The sequence below is a fragment of the Eucyclogobius newberryi genome, unplaced genomic scaffold (assembly GCF_026437365.1).
Source record: "Eucyclogobius newberryi isolate DKJ021-1_F unplaced genomic scaffold, fEucNew1.0.hap1 SCAF_2, whole genome shotgun sequence".
NCBI lineage: Eukaryota > Metazoa > Chordata > Actinopteri > Gobiiformes > Gobiidae > Eucyclogobius > Eucyclogobius newberryi.
Genome location: NW_027315834.1, coordinates 20,006,369 through 20,026,407, shown reverse-complemented (window position 1 = coordinate 20,026,407; position 20,039 = coordinate 20,006,369). Strand labels below are relative to the sequence as shown.

The window sequence follows — 20,039 nt, the reverse complement described above, 5'->3', positions numbered from 1 at the left end:
CAAAAAAAGAGCATCCTCCTGAGACTATCTCAATGTGGTCATCTCTCAATTTCATATTGTGAGAGGGGGTTCTCCACTTTATGGAATAAAGACCAAGTCAAGGAATTCCCTGTCAACAAAGATGCTGGATAACCTGATGCTCCTGGCAACTCAAGGTCCAAATAACCCTGATGGTCTTGACTATGAGGCCTGTGTCCAGTGGATGAAAAGGCCAAGAAGAGTTTATGTATCCAAATTATTTCAGCATGATACTGCCATTAGCTAAAACTGTACACATTTTCATTATTGTGTATTATACAGTGTCCATTGGTAATACATTTAAATGACTATGTCTTTGTGTTTATTGATGAATTCCATTAAGCTTTGCATAGCCAATATTCAAATTTCTTGATGGTGGATAGAACTGTACACCATGTAATAGTATGTTTAGTCTTATACACCATGTAATAGTATGTTTAGGGCGCATGTACATTTGGAAATAATGAAGGTACGTTAAACCATCCTTGGAGGAAAATGCAACCCTCCCTTTTACTATCTACCATCCATCCATCCATCCATTTTCTGCCGCTTTATCCGGGACAGGGTCGGGGGGGCAGCAGTCTGAGCAGGGCCTCCCAGACCTCCCCTCCCCAGACACTTCCTCCAACTCCCCCGGGGGGATCCTGAGGCGTTCCCAGGTCAGCCGAGAGACATAGTCTCTCTAGCGTGTCCTGGGTCTTCCCCTGGGCCTCTTCCCAGTGGGACATGTTTTTTTTTGTAGTTTTCCCTGGCCCAGAAGGAGAGTCTAAAGACAGAGGACCCTGGGACATTGTCCCTCGCCACCACAGACATTGTCTGACTCCATCGCCACCATAGACATTGTTGATTCGGCCCTCAGAGGCGACTGTTGTTGTGATTTTGGGCCTTAGAAAAATAAATTGATTTGATTTGATTTGACATGCCTGAAACGCCTCCCGAGGGAGGCGCCCAGGAGGCATCCGGAACAGATGCCCGAGCCACCTCAGCTGGCTCCTCTCGACGTGGAGGAGCAGCGGCTCTACTCCGAGCTCCCCCCGTGTGGCCGAGCTCCTCACCTTATCTCTAAGGGAGCGCCCAGCCACACGGCGGAGGAAACTCATTTCGACCGCTTGTATCCGCGATCTTGTTCTTTCGGTCACTACCCAAAGCTCATGACCATAGGTGAGGGTAGGAACGTAGACCGACCGGTAAATAGAGAGCTTTGCCTTTCGGCTCAGCTCCCTCTTCACCACAACAGTCCGATGCAAAAACTGCATCACTGCAGCCGCTGCACCGATCCGCCTGTCGATCTCACGCTCCATCCTTCCCTCACTCGTGAACAAGACCCCGAGATACTTGAACTTCTCCACTTGAGGCAAGGACTCCCCAACCACCTGAAGAGGGCAAGCCACCTTTTTCTGGTCGAGAACCATGGCCTCGGATTTGGAGGTGCTGATTCTCATCCCAGCCGCTTCACACTCGGCTGCAAACCGTCCCAGTGCATGTTGCAGGTCCGGGTTTGATGGAGCCATAAAGACAACATCGTCTGCAAACAGCAGAGATGGAATCCTGTGGTCCCCAAACCAGACACCCTCCGACTCCTGACTGCGCCTAGAAATTCTGTCCATAAAAACAATGAACAGAACCGGTGACAAAGGGCAGCCCTGGCGGAGTCCAACATGCACTGGGAACAGGTCTGACTTACTGCCGGTAATGCGAACACAGCTCCTGCTCCGGTCATACAGGGACCGAACAGCCCTGAGCAAAGGGCCCCAGACCCCGTACTCCCGGAGCACCCCCCAAAGGACACCCCGAGGGACACGGTCGAAAGCCTTCTCCAGATCCACAAAGCACATGTGGACTGGTTGGGCAAACTCCCATGAACCCTCGAGCACCCGATGGAGGGTATAGAGCTGGTCCAGTGTTCCACGACCGGGACAAAAACCACTCTGCTCCTCCTGAATCCGAGGTTCGACTATCAGTCGGATTCTCCTCTCCAGTACCTTGGAATAGACCTTACCCGGGAGGCTGAGGAGTGTGATCCCTCTGTAGTTGGAACACACCCTCCGGTCCCCCTTCTTGAACAGAGGGACCACCACCCCGGTCTGCCAGTCCAGACGCACGGTCCCCGACCGCCACGCAATGTTGCAGAGACGTGTCAACCAAGACAGTCCTACAACATCCAGATACTTTAGGTACTCAGGACAGATCTCATCCACCCCCGGAGTCCTGCCACCGAGGAGTTTGCGAACAACCTCAGTGACTTCAGCTTGGGTGATGGATGAGCCAGCCTCCGAGTCCCCGGTCTCTACTTCCTCCTCAGAAGACGTGACTGAGGGATTAAGGAGATCCTCAAAGTATTCCTTCCACCGTCCGACGACATCCCCAGTCGAGGTCAGCAGGTCTCCACCCGCATCGTAAACGGTGTTGGTGAGGCACTGCTTCCCCCTCCTGAGGCGCCGGACGGTTTGCCAGAATTTCTTTGGTGCAGACCGATAGTCCTCCTCCATGGCCTCCCCAAACTCCTCCCAGGCCCGGGTTTTTGCCTCTGCGACAGCACGAGCCGCGGCTCGCTTGGCCTGCCGATACCCGTCGATGACCTCCGGAGACCCACAAGCCAGAGTGGCCTGATAGGCCTCCTTCTTCAGTCTGACGGCATCCCTTACTTCCGGTGTCCACCACCGGGTTCGGGGGTTGCCACCACGTCAGGCACCGGAGACCTTGCGACCACAGCGCCGAGCAGCCGCATCAACAATGGAGGCGGAGAACATGGTCCACTCGGACTCAATGTCCCCAACCTCCCCGGGACATGGGAGAAGCTCTCCCGGAGGTGCGAGTTGAATACCCTACTGACAGAGGTCTCCACAAGACGTTCTCAACACACCCTCACAATGCGCTTGGGTCTGCCAAGTCTGTCCGGCTTCCTCCTCCGCCAGCGGATCCAACTCACCACCAGGTGATGATCAGTTGACAACTCTGCCCCTCTCTTCACCCGAGTGTCAATCATTGACCTCCGGCCTAGGGTGTCCTGGTGCCATGTGCACTGATGGACACCTTTGTGCTTGAACATGGTGTTCGTTTTGGACAATCCGTGGCTAGCACAGAAGTCCAATAACTGAACACCGCTCGGGTTCAGATCGGGGAAGCCGTTCTTTCCGATCACCCCTCCCCAGGTGTCACTGTCATTGCCCACGTGGGCGTTGAAGTCCCCCAGTAGAACAACGGAGTCCCCGGTCGGTGCACTGTCCAGTACTCCTCCCAAGGACTCCAAGAAGGCCAGGTACTCTGCACTGCTGTTCGGCCCGTGGGGTAAGACCTGGCCACCAGGCGCTCGCCATCGAGCACCCATCCCAGGCCTGGCCGGGGATGCCGATCCGGGCGACGTAAACGGCCTTGTTCGTGAACTCATCATAAAGGGCTTCTGAACTGATCTTTGTCTGACCCGTCACCTAGGACCTGTTTGCCTTGGGAGACCCTACCAGGGGCTTGAAGCCCCCGACAACATAGCTCCCGGGATCATTCGGGCGCTCAAACCCCTCCACCACGTTAAGGTGTCGGTTCAAGGAGAGGTTACTACTATCTACCATCCCTTAAAAAAATCCTGGGGAGAGCACTGGTAACGCGCATAGCGATTTACAGCAGCCAATCAGAAACGTTGTTTAAATGACTTCCTGCTTGAGCGAGTTGAGTCTGCATGGTGCTGGCATAGTGTTTGAATGGGATGGCCGTAGGGCCCGTGGACCATGTGGATTGAGTAAACAAACATGCGCGACAGGTGACATTATTTGGAGAGTTCGTAGCTTCTACTGATAAACATACCAAAGGATGTTCAGGGACTAGAGGTGAGCAAGGTCTAGCAAACTACCATCGTTTTATCAACACGTACGTCGTACAGCAGCAAGTGTAATTTCCCGATTGTAAAATTTTATGTGATGCCAGACATTTTTATTTTTTTGTCTTTTGAGGGGGAAATTTCGTCATTTCAGCTACAACCTATTTTGAGATGATCCCTTAGTGCAATTATAAAATGGAATTATTTAGTTAATAGAATGTCCACTGCAATGAATATAATACCCCATCTTATTAGAAAAATATCTTACTGTACATGTAGTACAAACATGTTCTACCCCCGAAAAATCAGGCAGTCCTACCATTTAGACACATTGAGTGCTGTGTGATTGATGAGCTGTTAGCTCATATTAAAATACAACACAATCAATTTGTCTCCTGAATGATTCAAATCTATTACAAAGTCAACCACATTTGAAAGTCAACAGTATTTAAAATAACAAACAATCTTTTTTGATGTACGTAGAATAACAAAGGGCACAGTTGTGATTAAAATATTACTGTAATATATTAAAACACACAATGCAAAAGTAAACAGAGATATTTGCCCTGCTAGAGAATCATCATTGCAGGGATGCCCACATCACAGTAAAGTATTTGGGCACGCCCTAAAGTGAACCAAGCAGATCCCTTGTGTGTTTGAGCCAAAACCACATTCGTCTGAGCCCCTGCCCAGAGTACTGTGTGACCTTATTCTACCACACACCGAACCCACCCACAACTACAACCATGGTCCCTAGCACTGCACACACCAAAACAGAGTTGAGCTGAGTCTGCATAGTGTGCATGAACACTGGTGCATTTTACGTTAAACTCCATAATCTAATGCATTGCATTTAAAAACTGGTGTGTCTAATATATGGCCTGACGACCAAATGTAAATCAGTGACAAATTTATGTCGGCCCTTAAAAATGCCCTGTTGAACAGTTTAAGCAGTGTCACAACCTTCACAACTCAATAACAAGCATTTAGGTGTGTGGCCGAGCTCACTTTAAGGTAACAAACATGGCCAAACATCTGAACGCACTCATTTGGATTAATATAAGGTGTTTCCTCATCATTAGTTTGCACAAAGTTGTATTTTAATTAATTCATATATGTTTGAGTAATGCTAAATTGTCCTGCAAATGCGGACAGTGTCTATTCCAAGGTACTGGAGAGTGCTCATAAAATTCCTGTTTTCACCTACCCCCTATCCCTGCCCACTTTTCTATACTTAGGGTTGGGGTATTGATTATTTGAAAAAGTAAGACTCAGATTGACACATATGGTGTTCTAAAATGTCACATAGCCAATTTTCTAAATTAAAAACATAATTGACCACGACACTATGAAGAGGCGAGGCAGTTCTACAGTTTTGTACAGGAAGTCTAGGGCTTGTTTCTATTACTAAACCATTTTAGATCAATTTACTGGTTTACAAAGAGTAATAGTTAAATGATGATCTTATGATGACCTTATGTTATACTTACCACGTACCTGACGCGACCGCCTTTCCGCGCGACCGCCATCGCGACCGCCTTCCCGCGTTTTTTGATTGCAATTGCCCCGACACTGCATTATCTTTAGACTTTATTTTTTAGACTTTATTCTTTAGAATTTATTCTTTAAACCCCCTCCTCTCTGTACCTCCGTAACCTAGCAACAGAGACCCGCCGCTAATGCTGATGCTAACACTAATGCTAAGACCAAGGCACGAGAGGAAATGTTCCATCAAAATAAATGAGGAAGAGTAAATGAAGAAATTCATCTGTAATGCACTTTTTTTCATGGCGTCTCGAGGAGAATATAATCCATGAGTGTCAAACAAATCAGACAATGTTGAGTCTTTCAAAAAGTGTTGTTTTGAGCTCGATCGGACATAAAACCTAGGACAAGTACGAAAGAAAAAAGTCAAACGTGGCAGCGCCACTTTGATTCAACATGGCTGACTTCCTGTTTATCATAGAGCGATGCTGCCAGGTGTGTTTTACTCCTCAAAGGCTCTATCACTGTCCCAAGTCTCATGTGCCTAGGCCAAAGATTAAGCGTTTCATGTTTCATGAACTAGTCGGCACTTTTGCGACGGGCGTTCTCGAAATCTCCATTTTATCCGAGTTCGGGCCGAGCCGATCGCGTCTATGTCCCCATGTGGGACATTCATCAATGATAGGGGGTCAGGGAGTTGTGGCAAAATGACCATGAATAATAATAATAAGAAGAAAATATAGCCGCAAGCGGCAATGATCGGCCCTCGCCACGCCGCCGCCACACCGCCGCCACGCCGCAAGAGGAGGGGGCGCTAACGCGCCCCAATTGTCCTTTTATTACGCTAAACATAACTAAACATTTAACCTCCTTATAAAATCTGTAGGGGGCGCTGTGGCGCCAAATTAATTTATTTCACTTCAAGTAGGTTTAGGGCAAAGAGTTTAACAACTGATTCTAATTTGACGCAATTCGGACTTTATCTGCGCAAACGGCAGAAATTTTAAATATGGGAGATTTCTGAAATTCTAGCTACAGTTTGCGGCTTCGCCGCACAGAGACCGTGAGAGGTATCAATGTAATTTGGATAACTTTTGATGTCCCACTCCTCAGTAGCATTTTCACCAAATTTCAGCTTTTTAGGGCCAACGCCCTGGGAGGAGTTCGTAAAAGTACGACGTTTGGAAAAACTCCGAAGTCATGTTTAGCCATTTTTGAAGCAATATGGCCGACATTTGGTTGGGCAGACGGCGTTGCCGTAATAATATTTTTTACTTCTCTTGTCACCATCTACCTCTGCGCCAAATTTCATGATTCTACGATCAGATTTTTTTTGGGTCATTTCCCATCTCTCAATGGATTTTTGGTACATTAGGGGGCGCTGACGCGCCAATTTTTTTTATTTTAGAAAAGGGAAATAGCCAGAATGTAGAGAGGCACGATTTTTAGAGGTGTGAACATTTTTGTGACTTTTCGTCAATGTTCACTGGGTGAAAAATAGGGGGGTTGGTCCCGAGAAGAAGAAAAAAGAAAGAAGAAAGAAGAAAGAAGAAAGAAGAAAGAAGAAAGAAGAAAGAAGAAAGAAGAAAGAAGAAAGAAGAAAGAAGAAAGAATAATATTCCGATGCGAAAACAATGTTTCCCATTTTTCAAATATCATAAACTATACATTTTCGGAAAGCGCTCGCGCTTTCCTACCTCATGGTGTGGGTCCCTGGTCACTGACGGGTACTTTCGATAATTTTGAGTGGGCTCCGCCCACTTTGTGTTTTTGGCCCTCTATACAGTAATAATGTTAAATTTTTGCATTACATGCTTATATGCACGGAACATGCAAGAGATGGGGAACGTATTCGTGAGCTACTTAGCGCAAATGAGTGCTTTATATGGGGATGACGACCGCTTCGCGGTCGTCATCTCAATGTAAAGTGCTCGTTTAGTGCGCACTTTTGCACGGGCTTTGCCCGTTTACAACGGTAATGTTCCATTTTCCTACTACTAATTAGTATGCACGGGGCGTGCATGAGTGAAGGAGTGCGTTAGTGAGTGTTTGGAAGTGGGCGAGCGCTTCGCGCTCGATTTCGTGCGCACTATGTGCGCACTTTTGCAGCCGTGCTTCGCACGGCCTTACGAGATTAATAGGCCTCTCGCCAGCTTGTGGCGCTCGGGCCTAACCAGGCGAGAACAGAGACTCGTCACATTCCATCCCATGGAATGGCTCGAGCCAAAAATAAAAGTGTCATAAGTGTCATAACCAATAGATGTATCATAGAAGGTTCTCGGGCGAAGCACTGGTGGAGAGGCGGTTCTGGTGGTTGGTATACTGAAAATTGCAAAACAGTGGATTGGCAAGAGTATAGTTGAATTTTTTCTTTAAACTCGATCTCACCCATTAGTTGACATTGTGTCCTTCTCTTTTCAGGTCCACTTCTGTCACTATAACTTCTAATAAGAGCAGACATGAGAGCTGTCTGCAGGCCTGTCGTGACTGAGCTACAACAGCATTTCCCAGCAGCTCGCGGATCAGAAATGTTTCATAGTGTTATTGCTGCTCATTTGAGTTTTTTTTTAATCGTGTTATTGTTTAACAATGGAGCTCCAAACCAAGGCACAGGGAGGTTGTTGCAGTGCTCTTGGCCTCAGGTGAATACACTTAACCCGCCTCTGCCCCAGTGTTGGCAGTGTTTGCTCACACTGGTGTATGAACGGGTGGGTGGCTTGATGTAAAGCGCTTTGAGTGCCTTGAAGGTAGGATTTTAGACGATCTCTCAAACATTAATAGTTGATAGCAATTTGCATTATGTACAAATGTAAACAAATCATAAAAAACATAAAGAGCAGTTCCATCAACACCATGAATTGTGCACACTTAAGCAGACACCATTAAAGTGCCCTGAAGAAAAACACACACTGACAGACTCCTCCCTCTATAAAAAAAAGACACAGATTCAGTCTAAAAGACAGACACACCACAAACGGAGGAATGTGGAGTTTACATGGGCAGCTTTATTTGGCTGGAGGAGAACGTTTTCTCATTCAGCTCTGAAAGCCACATCCCCAGACACACATACACACAGGCACACCCACGGTCACGTAAGAAATACAGCTGCACAACACCCCCACACTGTAAGGTCAGCAAATAGCCATTAGAATGCACCATCTGTTACATTTTAATGTTTGCAGTGTCAGCATCGTGTGGCATACGCAACATCCATTCCACGTGAAATATAAAACATAGACTTCCATTTGCCCAATAGGACTGAAGAGCTACTTAAAAAAATAGGAGCTAAAATAACAGTGTGAAAATTAATGGGTGCAATTAAGGCTCCGGGTAATGATGGGTTCATCTCAGAATGGTATAAAGTTCTAAAAGAAACACTTACCCTTTTGCTTTTAAAAACTTGTAACTCCTCCGAGCCATTATATCTGTAATACCTAATGAAGGGAAGGCTGTGCCTCATATAGAACCATTTTTTATTCTGAATGTGGATTATTGTATATACACTTCAATTATGTCCAAAAGATTGGAACATTCATTCAGTCATTCACAATGATCAGATGGGATTTAGTAATAAACAACAAACACAAAATAACATAACGATCCTTACACATAATGAGTAATATAACCAAACAGCAAAACACAGCTGTAATAATTATTTTGGATGCTGAGAAAGCTTTTAACTCTTAGCAGGACCTATTGATTTAAAATGTTAAGCACATTTCCAATAGACTTTTTAATTATGACAGTCCAACATCAAGAATTTTTTTTTTTTTTTTTAAACTTTTATATATACTAAAAACAAACATGCTCTTGTTCAGTTGTTACATTGAGATTTTAAAGGATAGCCAGAATGGAGTCAATATTATAGGATTAGCAATGTACCTACTTGAGCAAGATTTGCAGGCACAATACAGAAATGTTAACCTCCAAAGCTCTGAATTGTATCCTAAAAATCTCTTGATTACTTTGAGAGGCTTCTGTGGCGCCAGTATGGTTGATGATAGATGTTCTAATGATGCGTACATACAGACAAGGTTCTTATTGAAAACATAGTTATATATATTTTTGAGCGATCTCATTTTATTTCTCTTGTCTGTAATTTATGTTAGCAAACTTTAGTCCCAACATTAAGCAACAGGCAACAAACAATTGGGAACCATGCATTATCACTATGGTATCAAAAGAAATGACACTTCCACGTAATGCGAACTGGAGGTACTGCTTTGTCTGAAGCTTTCTCATGATAGATTTGACCTAAAAGTCCCCCCAGCAAGTAAAACTAAATATCTCAAACTCATTCAACATTTATTAGGAAAAGTAAAAAAGAGACAGCACCACATGTACCAGCCTACTTCATATAAGTATAAGTTGTGTACTGTTGTTGTTGTTGTTGTTTTATGGCGGTTGGCATCCGAGTGTACTGTGTACAGTGTGTAGGTCTTTGAAAGCTCGCAGACACGTGACCTGTTTTACCAAAGTGGATGAGCGCGTTGTGACAGAGTAGCGCCACCTGCTGTTCTGCATGTGACATCAACATACTAGTCTTGAAGCATACAGTAGCCTACAATAAATGTGCACCACAGTAACAAATCAAGCCAAGGCAAAATAGCTTACAATAAAGCAGCATGGTTCAGTAGCACTGACAGCATAGATACAAAACATTACATACAATGGTTTGTTGGGAATGAAACCTTTACTGGCCTTGTTAGATTCCTCCATTCTCATGAAATAACAATTTAGGCCAACTCAAAATAGAAGGTACATTGCTAGTCCTATAATGTATGTTTTTTTAATGCTGTTTGAGGGTGCAGGTTGATTTTTGCAAATGCCAGGAATGTTCCTTGTTTATTCAATTTAAGGAATTTTATTGTCCAAAAGGACTTAATTTGGAGGAGTCACCAGCTTAGTTTTATGGGGGAGGAGACACCTGAGAATAAATGTAGAAATCTAGTTCGGCAACCAACACTTTTCTTCTCATGAGGAGTGATTCATCGCACGCTCTGGGACATGTGCAGAGGAGTGAGCATCTCCTCGAAGATGGCGCCCTTCACATTTGAACCTCTCAGATTTGCTTCCTGAAGGTCACATCCAGATAGGTCACAGTTCTACAAGGGAGAATTTTATTTGGTATGACATGTTATGCACAACTTTTGGATAATTAAACCATTCTATAAATTATTGGACAATTACCTCCAAGTCCGTCCCAGCCAGTGTGGCTCCTCTCAGATTACAGTTCTTTAACTTGGCATTTTTCAGTGTAGCAACTCTTAGGTTAATACCAGTCATCTGACTACCCTCCATGTCCACGCCCTTCAGATTGGCTCCTATGAGACAAAACAATTAAACTGTTGTTATTTCATTACTTTTTACAATTCTATCACAACACAATAACATTGCTGATAATTAAAATGAATAATGACCTTCGAGATTAGCTTTGCTTCCAGCAGGATCCTCGAAGTTACAGCCTATGAGAGACGCTCCTTCAGCATTGGTGCAGAGCATTTTTACTCCTTGTAGATTTGCGCCCTATGGAAGAGTTGTGGTAGTTATTGAAGTTAACGGGGTACTACTTTTATTTTTACAATGTCAAATGTTGATAGAGTTTTGAGAAGGACTGTTCTTGATGCAGGAAACATTAGTGGTGATGTTAATGCAGATACAATTATAATATAATATATTAGGTCAAAATCAGCTTTGCTTTGTATAATAAAAAGAAAAAAATGCATCATGCAAAGCGAGTAGTAGAATATTCTTTCCAACCAGCTCTGCTTTTCTCAATTATGTTAAAGCACTTACATCCAAACAGGCCATTGAGAGATCGGCCCTCTCCAGATTTGCTCCACTGAGGTTGGTGTTCATCAAATTAACGCCTCTTAAATTGGCCATCTTAAAGTTGATACATCGCAAATCAAGACGAGACAGATCTGCACCCTTGAAATTCAGACCCTAACAGAATAAATAGTTAATACATATTGCACCCTTCAAGTGTTACTTGAATTGTGTTACAATTATATGAACCTGACAGCGTAGCTCAGCCTTAGTTGTTGTGGCTAACAGGTATCTAATAAATTCCTTCCGGGTCAGAGGCGAGTGGTCATCAGGAGACTGAGTGGACTGAAGGGAAATTTAGGTGAGCAGGAGGATAAACACTTTAATAATGCCCTAAATACCTTAATGAGAGTCTCGAGTTGTTCAGCCAGCTGCTGGACTCCAAAGAATCGAGCCTCCTCTAACACGCCTGAGAATACAAAACAAATATAAATATATCCATCGATTTAAACAGTCAAAGGCCTATTTGAATGTTTAACTGTTTATACCTAAAGGATTTATGCCTTTGTTGATGATGAGCTGCCCATGTCTCAAGTAATTAAGGATTGGTTCAAAGTAGTCAGGACTTCGATCAATAAGAAAAGCTCCCTGTGAATCCTGCTTGTTGTCCCACACATCTAAATAAGGTATAAGTTATAATTTGGTAAAGCTGGAGTGTATTTTTTTTGTTTTCCATTTACCTTTTTCTCTGAACATATGAGCTAACATGCTGTCAGGTTCCTTACTAACCAATGTACTCCTAAAGGAAGTAACAAAGAGTTTTATTGAGAATTATGCGAGTTGATGGCAGTGACTTAACATTACCTGGTGGTGGTGAAGTGGCGGCCACCAACATTAAGTGTCAACCAATCAGTGTGCATCTGACCACCATCATTTACTTTGTCTTTCTTCTCTGGTTCTAAGATAATAACAACAGTGTTCACCTCTTGCAAATTTTCATTGCAAACATAAACTGCTGTAAGATGACATTACCTTTGAATAATTCTCCCTCCGATATGTAGAGCACATCATCATCTCTGCATAATGCATACAAACTAATCATCTTACATACATGATGAAAAATTTGGTACATTTTTCCATTTCACTTACCTTATAATTGCTATGTCGTCTATCAGACCACCGTTGCCATTGTAAATACAGGAGGCCCTGATGCCCAATTTAGAGCTGGCAACATTCAGAAGATCGTCCATAGAGCCAAACACAGCCACCACCTGTTTGCATCAAGAAACCTGTCACTTACTGTGACGTGAAAAGCAACGTTGCACGAAACAGAAAACAACACAGACAAAAAGACCATCTGCGTGGTTGATTCCAGTAACTTACCTTTCCATTGGTATTGGACCCGCGGACACAAAGTGTGACTCTTCTCATGGTGAAAGACAAAAAATAAAGTAAAGCGATGGCGCTTTTATCATAAAAGATTGTAACATATTTTGTCCACTACCCCTTTTCTTCCTCTTTCCCAACCTGAAATGTTCCGTGTTACAGCACTAGCCAATGAAATCAAGAGAAAGAGAGGCCAACCTATCAGCTAAGCGGGGAGGCGGGCCTTCTAGTAGAAAGTAATGGTGCGTTTATGTGCTCCTCCACAACACGTTCTGATGCTATAAATACTCGTAGATAAAAAATAATAATAATTTGGGACGAGAACCTGATTTGGAACAAATATCCGTCCTCCTTCAGAAGTCAACAAAGGCAGATACGTCTCAAACGTGGTTCTGAATTTGATCATTAAAAAAAATAATATAGCAATAAAAATATAAGACAAAATTAATCTTTTTAATTATATTGCTTTACACGTTATACCCTTCACCACAGAAACAGCTGTTTAAATAGCTTAATTATTACAAATATTTTGTATATATGTATATGTGTATATATATATATATATATATATATATATATATATATATATATATATATATATATATATATATATATATATATATAGAGATATATATATATAGATATATATATATATCTATATATATATAAATAAAAAAAAGATTTTATATAGAGTCTTTGGAAATGATTCATTTGATTTAAATGATAGAGAGATTAAAAAATATATATATACATTTCCAATATAGAGAGATTTTTTAGTACATTAAAAAGTAAATGCAGCTTCAAGGGATCCACTAATTGGCAGAAAACTACTCAGTTTTCACTGTCGTCTGTGTCCTCTTCTTCTCCTGTACTCTGTACTTCCATTTCCGGGTGGTTGAGTATATAACGATTGACTTGAACAATGTACTGTTGCTGCTTGAAATATATTTTTAACGCTCCTTTAATCAATAGAAACGTGATCCCGCCCTGTGTGAAACAGGAAACATAACATTACAGTCAGCATTAAAACAAACAACAACAACACAGAACATAATCAGTTACACACTTACCAGGACAGTGCGCTGAAGATTAGAAGATACTCTATGAAACAGCACCTGACCCATTAGACTGGCCACAGAGGGGAAAATAAGAGCACCACATAGAGTACGGGACACAGAGATATGATCCCCTGAGTTTGTCCCATCAACAGGAACCCGGGGGGGGATATAGTGGCTTGAGCCTGGGAGGAAAGACACAACAAATTTACACTTGTAAATACATATTTTAATGGAGGACAATATGATTTCATGTAATACCAGCTGGGCAATTCCGATTGCAGGAATATCTTTGCCAGAGTCTAACTATATAGTCCTCCCAGCGGATCATCTTGCTCAGGACCAGCACCACTGGAATCGTGGGTAAACCCATCAACAGGAAAAGGGGATCTGCCCGCTCCATTGCACATAGACCTTTTTTATGCCCAACAACCTGTATTCAAACATAAGAGTTAATGGGGGTTTGTTTACTGTCAGTGTAACCCACTTTGTGGACTCTCTATACCTGCATGACTGTCACAGCACCATATGTAACAGCGGACCAGTACGCAGTGCCCATTACAACTCCAACAGCAGCAAAAGGACTGATCCGAGTCAAAGCACCATCTATTTGCTGTAGCAAATACACCAGTGCCCCTAGAAGTTCAACACTCAGATTCCTCTATGTAACAAGAGATGTAGGTTACGATAGCTTGTACCTACCCATCTTGGGAAAGACAATTTGATATTCAGTGCTACATTGCGGACAGCAGACTACAGCTCCAACATTTCCTTTTTGCTTCTCGTCGAGCCACCGCTGAAGACATTCTTGGTGGATCCATTTAGTGCAGCCTTTACACCTGCACGGGCTCACCCAGTCTGAAACGTAGTCGTCTTTTTCAGTGGCAAAACACACCCAGCAGTGTCTGAAGTCAAAATAAAGAGAAGGAAATATTTACAAAATATAGATTAAGTTTCAAGGTGTATTAATACTATTAGATCATAGTAAATCACAAATTTACTGACTAAATTCATATATTTCTAACAAAAAGGTATTTTGTAAAGTGCTCTCTGGATTTTAAAATTGAATGTGTTTTCTGAATGTTTATTTATTTGTACAAGGGTCCTGTGCATGAATCCAAAGGGCTACTGTATAAGGATCCTAATAAGCCATCCATTTAAACAATACAATTGCAAATGAGAAGACTTACTTTTCGGTCTGGTCCTCGGCACTGGCCATGATATTCGATTCCAAAGGACTTTGCAACCTTAAATTATTCTGAAAAGAAAAGAAAAAAAAACACTGTAATTTATACAGAGACACAAGTAAAGTGATAACTTTAATCAACAATGAAATGGGAAAGCGCCGAAGCAGTGGTGGAGGGTAACTTGGAACAAAAGTAGAGTACTTGTTTGAGTAACATTTTTGGATAGCTGTACTTTACTTATTTAAAACCTTTTTTCTTCACTACATTCAAGAGCAGATATCTGAAAATTTAAGGTGTTTTTTTTTTGCTGAATGGTTTGAGGGGGTGTACCCCGCCTAAGGCCCGAAGTCACTGGGATAGGCTCCAGTCACCCGCGACCCCAAAAGGGAACAAGCGGTAGAAAATGGATGGATGGATGGATGGGTTTGAGGGGTTATTCATGGCGACATCCTGCCAAAGGGTTTTAAGTTCAAGCCCCAGCTTTTGCGTAACAAAAATAAATACATTTTTCAAATGACTAGAAAGATTGAGGGATAAAATTAAATTCAGTCGAAAATCGACTCGATTTTTTATCTTTAATAGTTCTCAGTCTGAGTGAAATGATCTTTCCACTAAAAACACATTTTAGATGTGTTTTGAATACTTTAGTTAATATATTTGTGATGTGATACGCTACTCATATTTGTTTTCTTTTAACACTCGTATCTTCAACCACCGCTCCAAAGTGCAGTCCTTCGACTGGCTGAAGGAAACGGCCCATTGACACTACAACATTTGAGACTAAAGTTACACATGAATTCCATGTGGTGCTAAGCTTAGCCAATACTAAGTATGTATAGGCCTAGCTGAAGTCAAAAGTATATTTCAACGAATCGTTCCCAACCATTCACGGAGTAAACTTAATACAAGTCTCTTTGGAGAGTCAACCGAAACTGCTACAGCACTCACGCACTGACTACAGCGGAAAGTTCTGACTGGAAAGTAGGATTTTACAATGTTATGCGGAAACTAATTAAGCCACGTACACATAGAGTGAAACAGTAGAAGAAATACTAAATTAACGAACTAACCTAAACTTCTGTCATAACATCGACGTCCCAGTTGTTTGACATCAGAACAGCAGAAGACCCGCCTACTTGCATTTCCGACAATGGTGTCGGAAATGGATTTTTTTTTTTTACATTTTTACAAAATACAACACACTTAATTGTTGTACATGATCACGTTAAACGCTGCGTCTACTTTGCTGTGTTGTGGTCATAAAACAAATTAAAAGAAAAATTAACAGAAACCAACCCGACACAGATAAGAGCAGCGGTGATTGGTTTTTCAGACTGTCAATCATAATAGCTGGCAATCTGAAATTAATATATTTGGTCTAAAGTCCCGTCACTTACTTGTATTAACCAATGATGTTGCAGTTCTTGTAGAGGGCGGGACAAGCTGCTGAGCCACACAGCGCAGACGATCAGCGTCAGGGAGCTGCTCGGTGCACGGTGACAGGGCGTTATCCATACATGATTAAAACACAAAACGACCAAGAATACACCCATAGACCGATAGAAAGCTTCCTTTACCACTCTACCCGCAATGGATTCCTATGACATTTTAGCTAACCAGCCGGTTGTTATTGATAATGTAAGTATGGTGATGTCACTCATCCACACCCTACTGAGGCCCATGTTTTCCGATGCTAGCAAATATCTAGCTTGTGTAGCTATTGTGTTTTTGCTAGCAATACTTGTGTTATTGACCCGGACATGTAGACTTACCTTATATTTGCTGCACATGTTAAGAGTGATCTTCTCTAAATGTGATTACTCCGTGTCTGTTTGTGAAGAAATTGAAGAAATTATGCAGGAATCCATGCCCCCCCCAAACTGAAGCTAATACAGAAGCTAACACTTTCAACCGGCCAGATATGCTTGTAGCTTCATACCCGGAGTTCTAGATCTGTGTTTAGCGTTAGACTTTTTATTTATGACTCGGAGACTTTTACCCCAACCATGTCAGTGTAAAGACCAAAACAAAACGGTGCATTTTGTTTTTGTGACCCACCGCGGGTTGATGATGTGGATATCTGTAGTAAAAGTAAACAGATACAGCAATAGCTTTTGTATTACCATCAGAAATATTTACGTTGCAAAGTCTAAGTAAAATACTCGCTGAAGACACTGTTATCCCTGCAAGTTGTGCTATTTTGGATGTGCTCACAGGATGTCCTTCTCAGGGCTGGTGACTGCTGTGGCCTTAGGCTGTGTCTCATGACCTCAATACAGAGAATGAGACCATTTCTAAATATAGATATTCATGTAATTGTTAACTACAGATTCAGCTTTTAGTTAATGTCTGTCTTTTGTAGGGTTCGGGAGTTATCAAGGCTGGTTTTGCAGGTGACCAGATCCCCAAATACTGTTTTCCTAATTAGTAAGTCTTTCTCATCCTCACTGTTGATGTTATAATTTTATACATTACATTTTTTATTCCATTCCAATATTAACCTTTTTATGTAAATTTTCCAGTGTGGGACGACCAAAGCATACTCGTGTGATGGCAGGAGCACTGGAAGGTGATCTCTTCATTGGACCCAAGGCAGAGGTACCCGAGAAATGCACAAATAATAAAAGTCTAAATTAAACCACATTAAGATTTTATGTTCACCATACTAAACCATCTGTGTCAATTGTCTAATAAAACTACATAGATCACAGAAATATTTGATTGACTGGGACTATATTTCTCATATTTGATAGAAAACGCACTGAGAATTAAGGATTTTTTGGCCCAAAGGCTTTATTAGACAGGACAGTTTAGCGTGAAATTTGGAGATGAGAGAGAAAGGCGGACATCCAGCAGATTGTCGAAGCCTAGCAGATGTGCTATCACTTTAACCACTCGGCCACCGGGCAGCACGTAAAGAGTTCCATGGCACTTTTTATAATAATAATAACAACAACATTTATTTATTTGATACGGATATAGCAATTGGACAAACCAACGTGATGATGATAACAATACATTGAACAATTTACTGTACAGTACATTTATTGTAACTACTCACAACTAGTTGCAATTTAGTTAATTTAGTAAATTGTTTTTTGGACTATACTATACCAAACATGCAATGTACCGAGAGGAAATGTTTTTATAGCTCAGATATATTTTTGTGAATTCTCAGGAACACAGGGGCTTATTGTCAGTGCGATATCCCATGGAGCATGGCATTGTAAATGACTGGAATGACATGGAGAGGATTTGGCAGTATGTGTACTCCAAGGAGCAGTTACAGACTTTTTCTGAGGAGGTGAGTGTATTATTATTACCATTATTTAGTTTAGAATGTTTTTAGTTTGATTAGTAACTTTCCTTTCTTTTAGCACCCTGTGCTGTTGACTGAAGCCCCACTCAATCCCATTGTGAACAGAGAGAAGGCTGCAGAGGTGTTCTTTGAAACCTTTAATGTTCCTGCTCTTTACATCTCCATGCAAGCAGTACTTAGCCTGTAAGAAACTTATTCATCATTGTTATATTTTATGTAACTTATGTAAACAATTGCCTGTGATTGTTATTACTATCACTTTTGTGCAGTATTCTTTTGGATAATATGATTGGAAATGGATGGATGGATGATTTAGCCTTTTATCAATGGCTGATGCTCAATGAGTTTCATTGGAGAAAAGCATTTTTCAGTGTACATTCAAATGTCTCCCCCAGATATGCCACAGGCCGCACCACTGGTGTTGTATTGGACTCTGGCGATGGAGTGACTCATGTTGTGCCTATTTATGAGGGTTTCGCCATGCCTCACTCAATCATGCGAGTCGATATTGCTGGAAGAGATGTTTCACGATACCTGCGCTTGCTCCTGCGTAAAGAGGGTTACAACTTCAACACCTCGGCAGAGTTTGAAGTTGTCCGCACCGTCAAAGAGGTAACGTGATATCATATTTCTGTAAACTATTCTAAATGGACAAATATTAATTATGGTTTTATATGCACAGAGAGCCTGCTATCTATCTCTGAACCCCCAGAAGGACGAAACTTTAGAAACAGAGAAGGCACAATATGTGCTGCCGGATGGAAGCACTTTAAATGCAAGTCTAACATGATTATTGGACATATTGTCAGTTTGTTATTGTAACTTTATATATTTAACCTTATTTGCAGATTGGTCCTGCTAGATTTAGAGCTCCAGAGTTGCTGTTTAGACCTGACCTTGTCGGAGATGAAAGCAATGGCATTCATGAGGTGTTGTCTTATGCCATCCAAAAGTCTGACATGGACCTCCGACGAACACTCTTCTCCAACATAGTATTATGTGGAGGTTCCACACTCATCAAAGGTTCGTGCCCACAAAAATATTTCACATTTAAAGAAAAGGGAAACTATTTTACCTTTGCTGTTGGTTTGGAAACGGGGAATATGTTACTATTTGTAACCTGTTTTGTAATTACTGTTTTAGGTTTTGGGGAAAGATTGCTAACTGAAGTCAAGAAGCTTGCACCAAAAGATGTAAAAATTAAGGTATGTAATGGTACTTTTGGATTCGTATCTAATCTAATACTGAACAACCCTATGCGATTTGTGATTAATTTAAAGGTACACATTTCATATTACATATTATATTTCATATCATATATTTTAGAGGTCTAAACTACAGGGTTAATATGTGTGCTCATGTACACGGGATATGTTGTGTGCAGAGGGCATGTTATTTCTTTAATTATTTGCTTTTGTATACTTAAGACATATGTTTTTTGTTATGTAGATCTCTGCTCCTCAAGAGAGGCTTTACTCCACGTGGATCGGGTAAGAAAATGTTTTTGCACATTGAAATGAAAATATCCCTAGTGTTCCTAGTTGTAAAAACATGTTCATCATTCCCCTTTAGTGGATCTATCCTGGCATCTTTGGACACCTTTAAAAAGATGTGGGTGTCAAAACGGGAATATGAAGAAGACAAAGCACGTGCCATTCACAGGAAGACCTTCTAGACGATCACTCCCAAGAACTGCCCCCAACATTTCTGATATCATACCATTGGAGACTCCCATTTACTGCACTTGTCTTCTCCGGGTACCATCTTTTATCAGCCTGACAGCTTCTCAACTACTGTTGGCTCGTATTTTACCTCAATTCCCTTTTTTCATTCGGTTGTGTCGGTCCAGCCTCCTGCTTGATGGTTGGGCCATTCCAAATGTACTAAAAAGGGCCATGAAGGTGACTCTGCGGTCATGGCGCTGTGGACGCTTGTTGAAGATTATTCCATATTTGGTCCACTAAAATATTGTTGTTGCTTTCAGGGCCTCACAATGTGTAGAAATGTCA

At 41.9% G+C, this 20,039-nt stretch overlaps 3 protein-coding genes across 3 annotated transcripts; 1 reads left to right on the top strand and 2 right to left on the bottom strand.

The window, feature by feature from the left end:
* Positions 1 to 10,295: 10,295 nt before the first annotated feature.
* Positions 10,296 to 12,603, bottom strand: kctd9b (potassium channel tetramerization domain containing 9b). The gene is made up of 12 exons (XM_072454293.1): positions 12,467 to 12,603; positions 12,233 to 12,354; positions 12,116 to 12,159; positions 11,948 to 12,041; positions 11,824 to 11,882; positions 11,632 to 11,760; positions 11,485 to 11,552; positions 11,333 to 11,428; positions 11,111 to 11,260; positions 10,735 to 10,840; positions 10,505 to 10,638; positions 10,296 to 10,419 (listed from the first exon to the last, which is right to left on the bottom strand). Exons 1-12 carry the CDS (start codon positions 12,512 to 12,514, stop codon positions 10,303 to 10,305), a joined length of 1,167 nt encoding a protein of 388 aa, XP_072310394.1. The 5' UTR covers positions 12,515 to 12,603; the 3' UTR covers positions 10,296 to 10,302.
* A 665-nt stretch (positions 12,604 to 13,268) lies between these two features.
* On the bottom strand, positions 13,269 to 15,801 carry marchf5l (membrane-associated ring finger (C3HC4) 5, like). The gene is made up of 7 exons (XM_072453565.1): positions 15,782 to 15,801; positions 14,715 to 14,782; positions 14,227 to 14,429; positions 14,030 to 14,160; positions 13,786 to 13,957; positions 13,540 to 13,709; positions 13,269 to 13,456 (listed from the first exon to the last, which is right to left on the bottom strand). Exons 2-7 carry the CDS (start codon positions 14,741 to 14,743, stop codon positions 13,301 to 13,303), a joined length of 861 nt encoding a protein of 286 aa, XP_072309666.1. The 5' UTR covers positions 14,744 to 14,782; positions 15,782 to 15,801; the 3' UTR covers positions 13,269 to 13,300.
* A 347-nt stretch (positions 15,802 to 16,148) lies between these two features.
* Positions 16,149 to 20,039, top strand: actr1b (actin related protein 1B). The gene is made up of 11 exons (XM_072454179.1): positions 16,149 to 16,349; positions 17,074 to 17,138; positions 17,234 to 17,309; positions 17,890 to 18,015; positions 18,089 to 18,213; positions 18,426 to 18,642; positions 18,713 to 18,805; positions 18,879 to 19,053; positions 19,174 to 19,235; positions 19,480 to 19,520; positions 19,603 to 20,039. Exons 1-11 carry the CDS (start codon positions 16,302 to 16,304, stop codon positions 19,703 to 19,705), a joined length of 1,131 nt encoding a protein of 376 aa, XP_072310280.1. The 5' UTR covers positions 16,149 to 16,301; the 3' UTR covers positions 19,706 to 20,039.

Excerpts from the sequence above, each read along its gene's own strand:
- marchf5l (XM_072453565.1), bottom strand. The coding sequence starts at position 14,743 with ATGGCCAGTGCCGAGGACCAGACCGAAAA. Across the intron at positions 14,161-14,226 it reads AATTGTCTTTCCCAAGATGG|GGGCACTGGTGTATTTGCTA; the intron begins GTAGGTACAAGC and ends TTGAACTTCTAG. Across the intron at positions 13,710-13,785 it reads CAATCGGAATTGCCCAGCTG|GCTCAAGCCACTATATCCCC; the intron begins GTATTACATGAA and ends CTTTCCTCCCAG.
- actr1b (XM_072454179.1), top strand. The coding sequence starts at position 16,302 with ATGGATTCCTATGACATTTTAGCTAACCAGCCGGTTGTTATTGATAAT. Across the intron at positions 16,350-17,073 it reads AGCCGGTTGTTATTGATAAT|GGTTCGGGAGTTATCAAGGC; the intron begins GTAAGTATGGTG and ends TGTCTTTTGTAG. Across the intron at positions 17,310-17,889 it reads TCATTGGACCCAAGGCAGAG|GAACACAGGGGCTTATTGTC; the intron begins GTACCCGAGAAA and ends GTGAATTCTCAG.
- kctd9b (XM_072454293.1), bottom strand. The coding sequence starts at position 12,514 with ATGAGAAGAGTCACACTTTGTGTCCGCGGGTCCAATACCAATGGAAAG. Across the intron at positions 12,355-12,466 it reads GGTCCAATACCAATGGAAAG|GTGGTGGCTGTGTTTGGCTC; the intron begins GTAAGTTACTGG and ends TGATGCAAACAG. Across the intron at positions 11,429-11,484 it reads AACTCGAGACTCTCATTAAG|TCCACTCAGTCTCCTGATGA; the intron begins GTATTTAGGGCA and ends ATTTCCCTTCAG.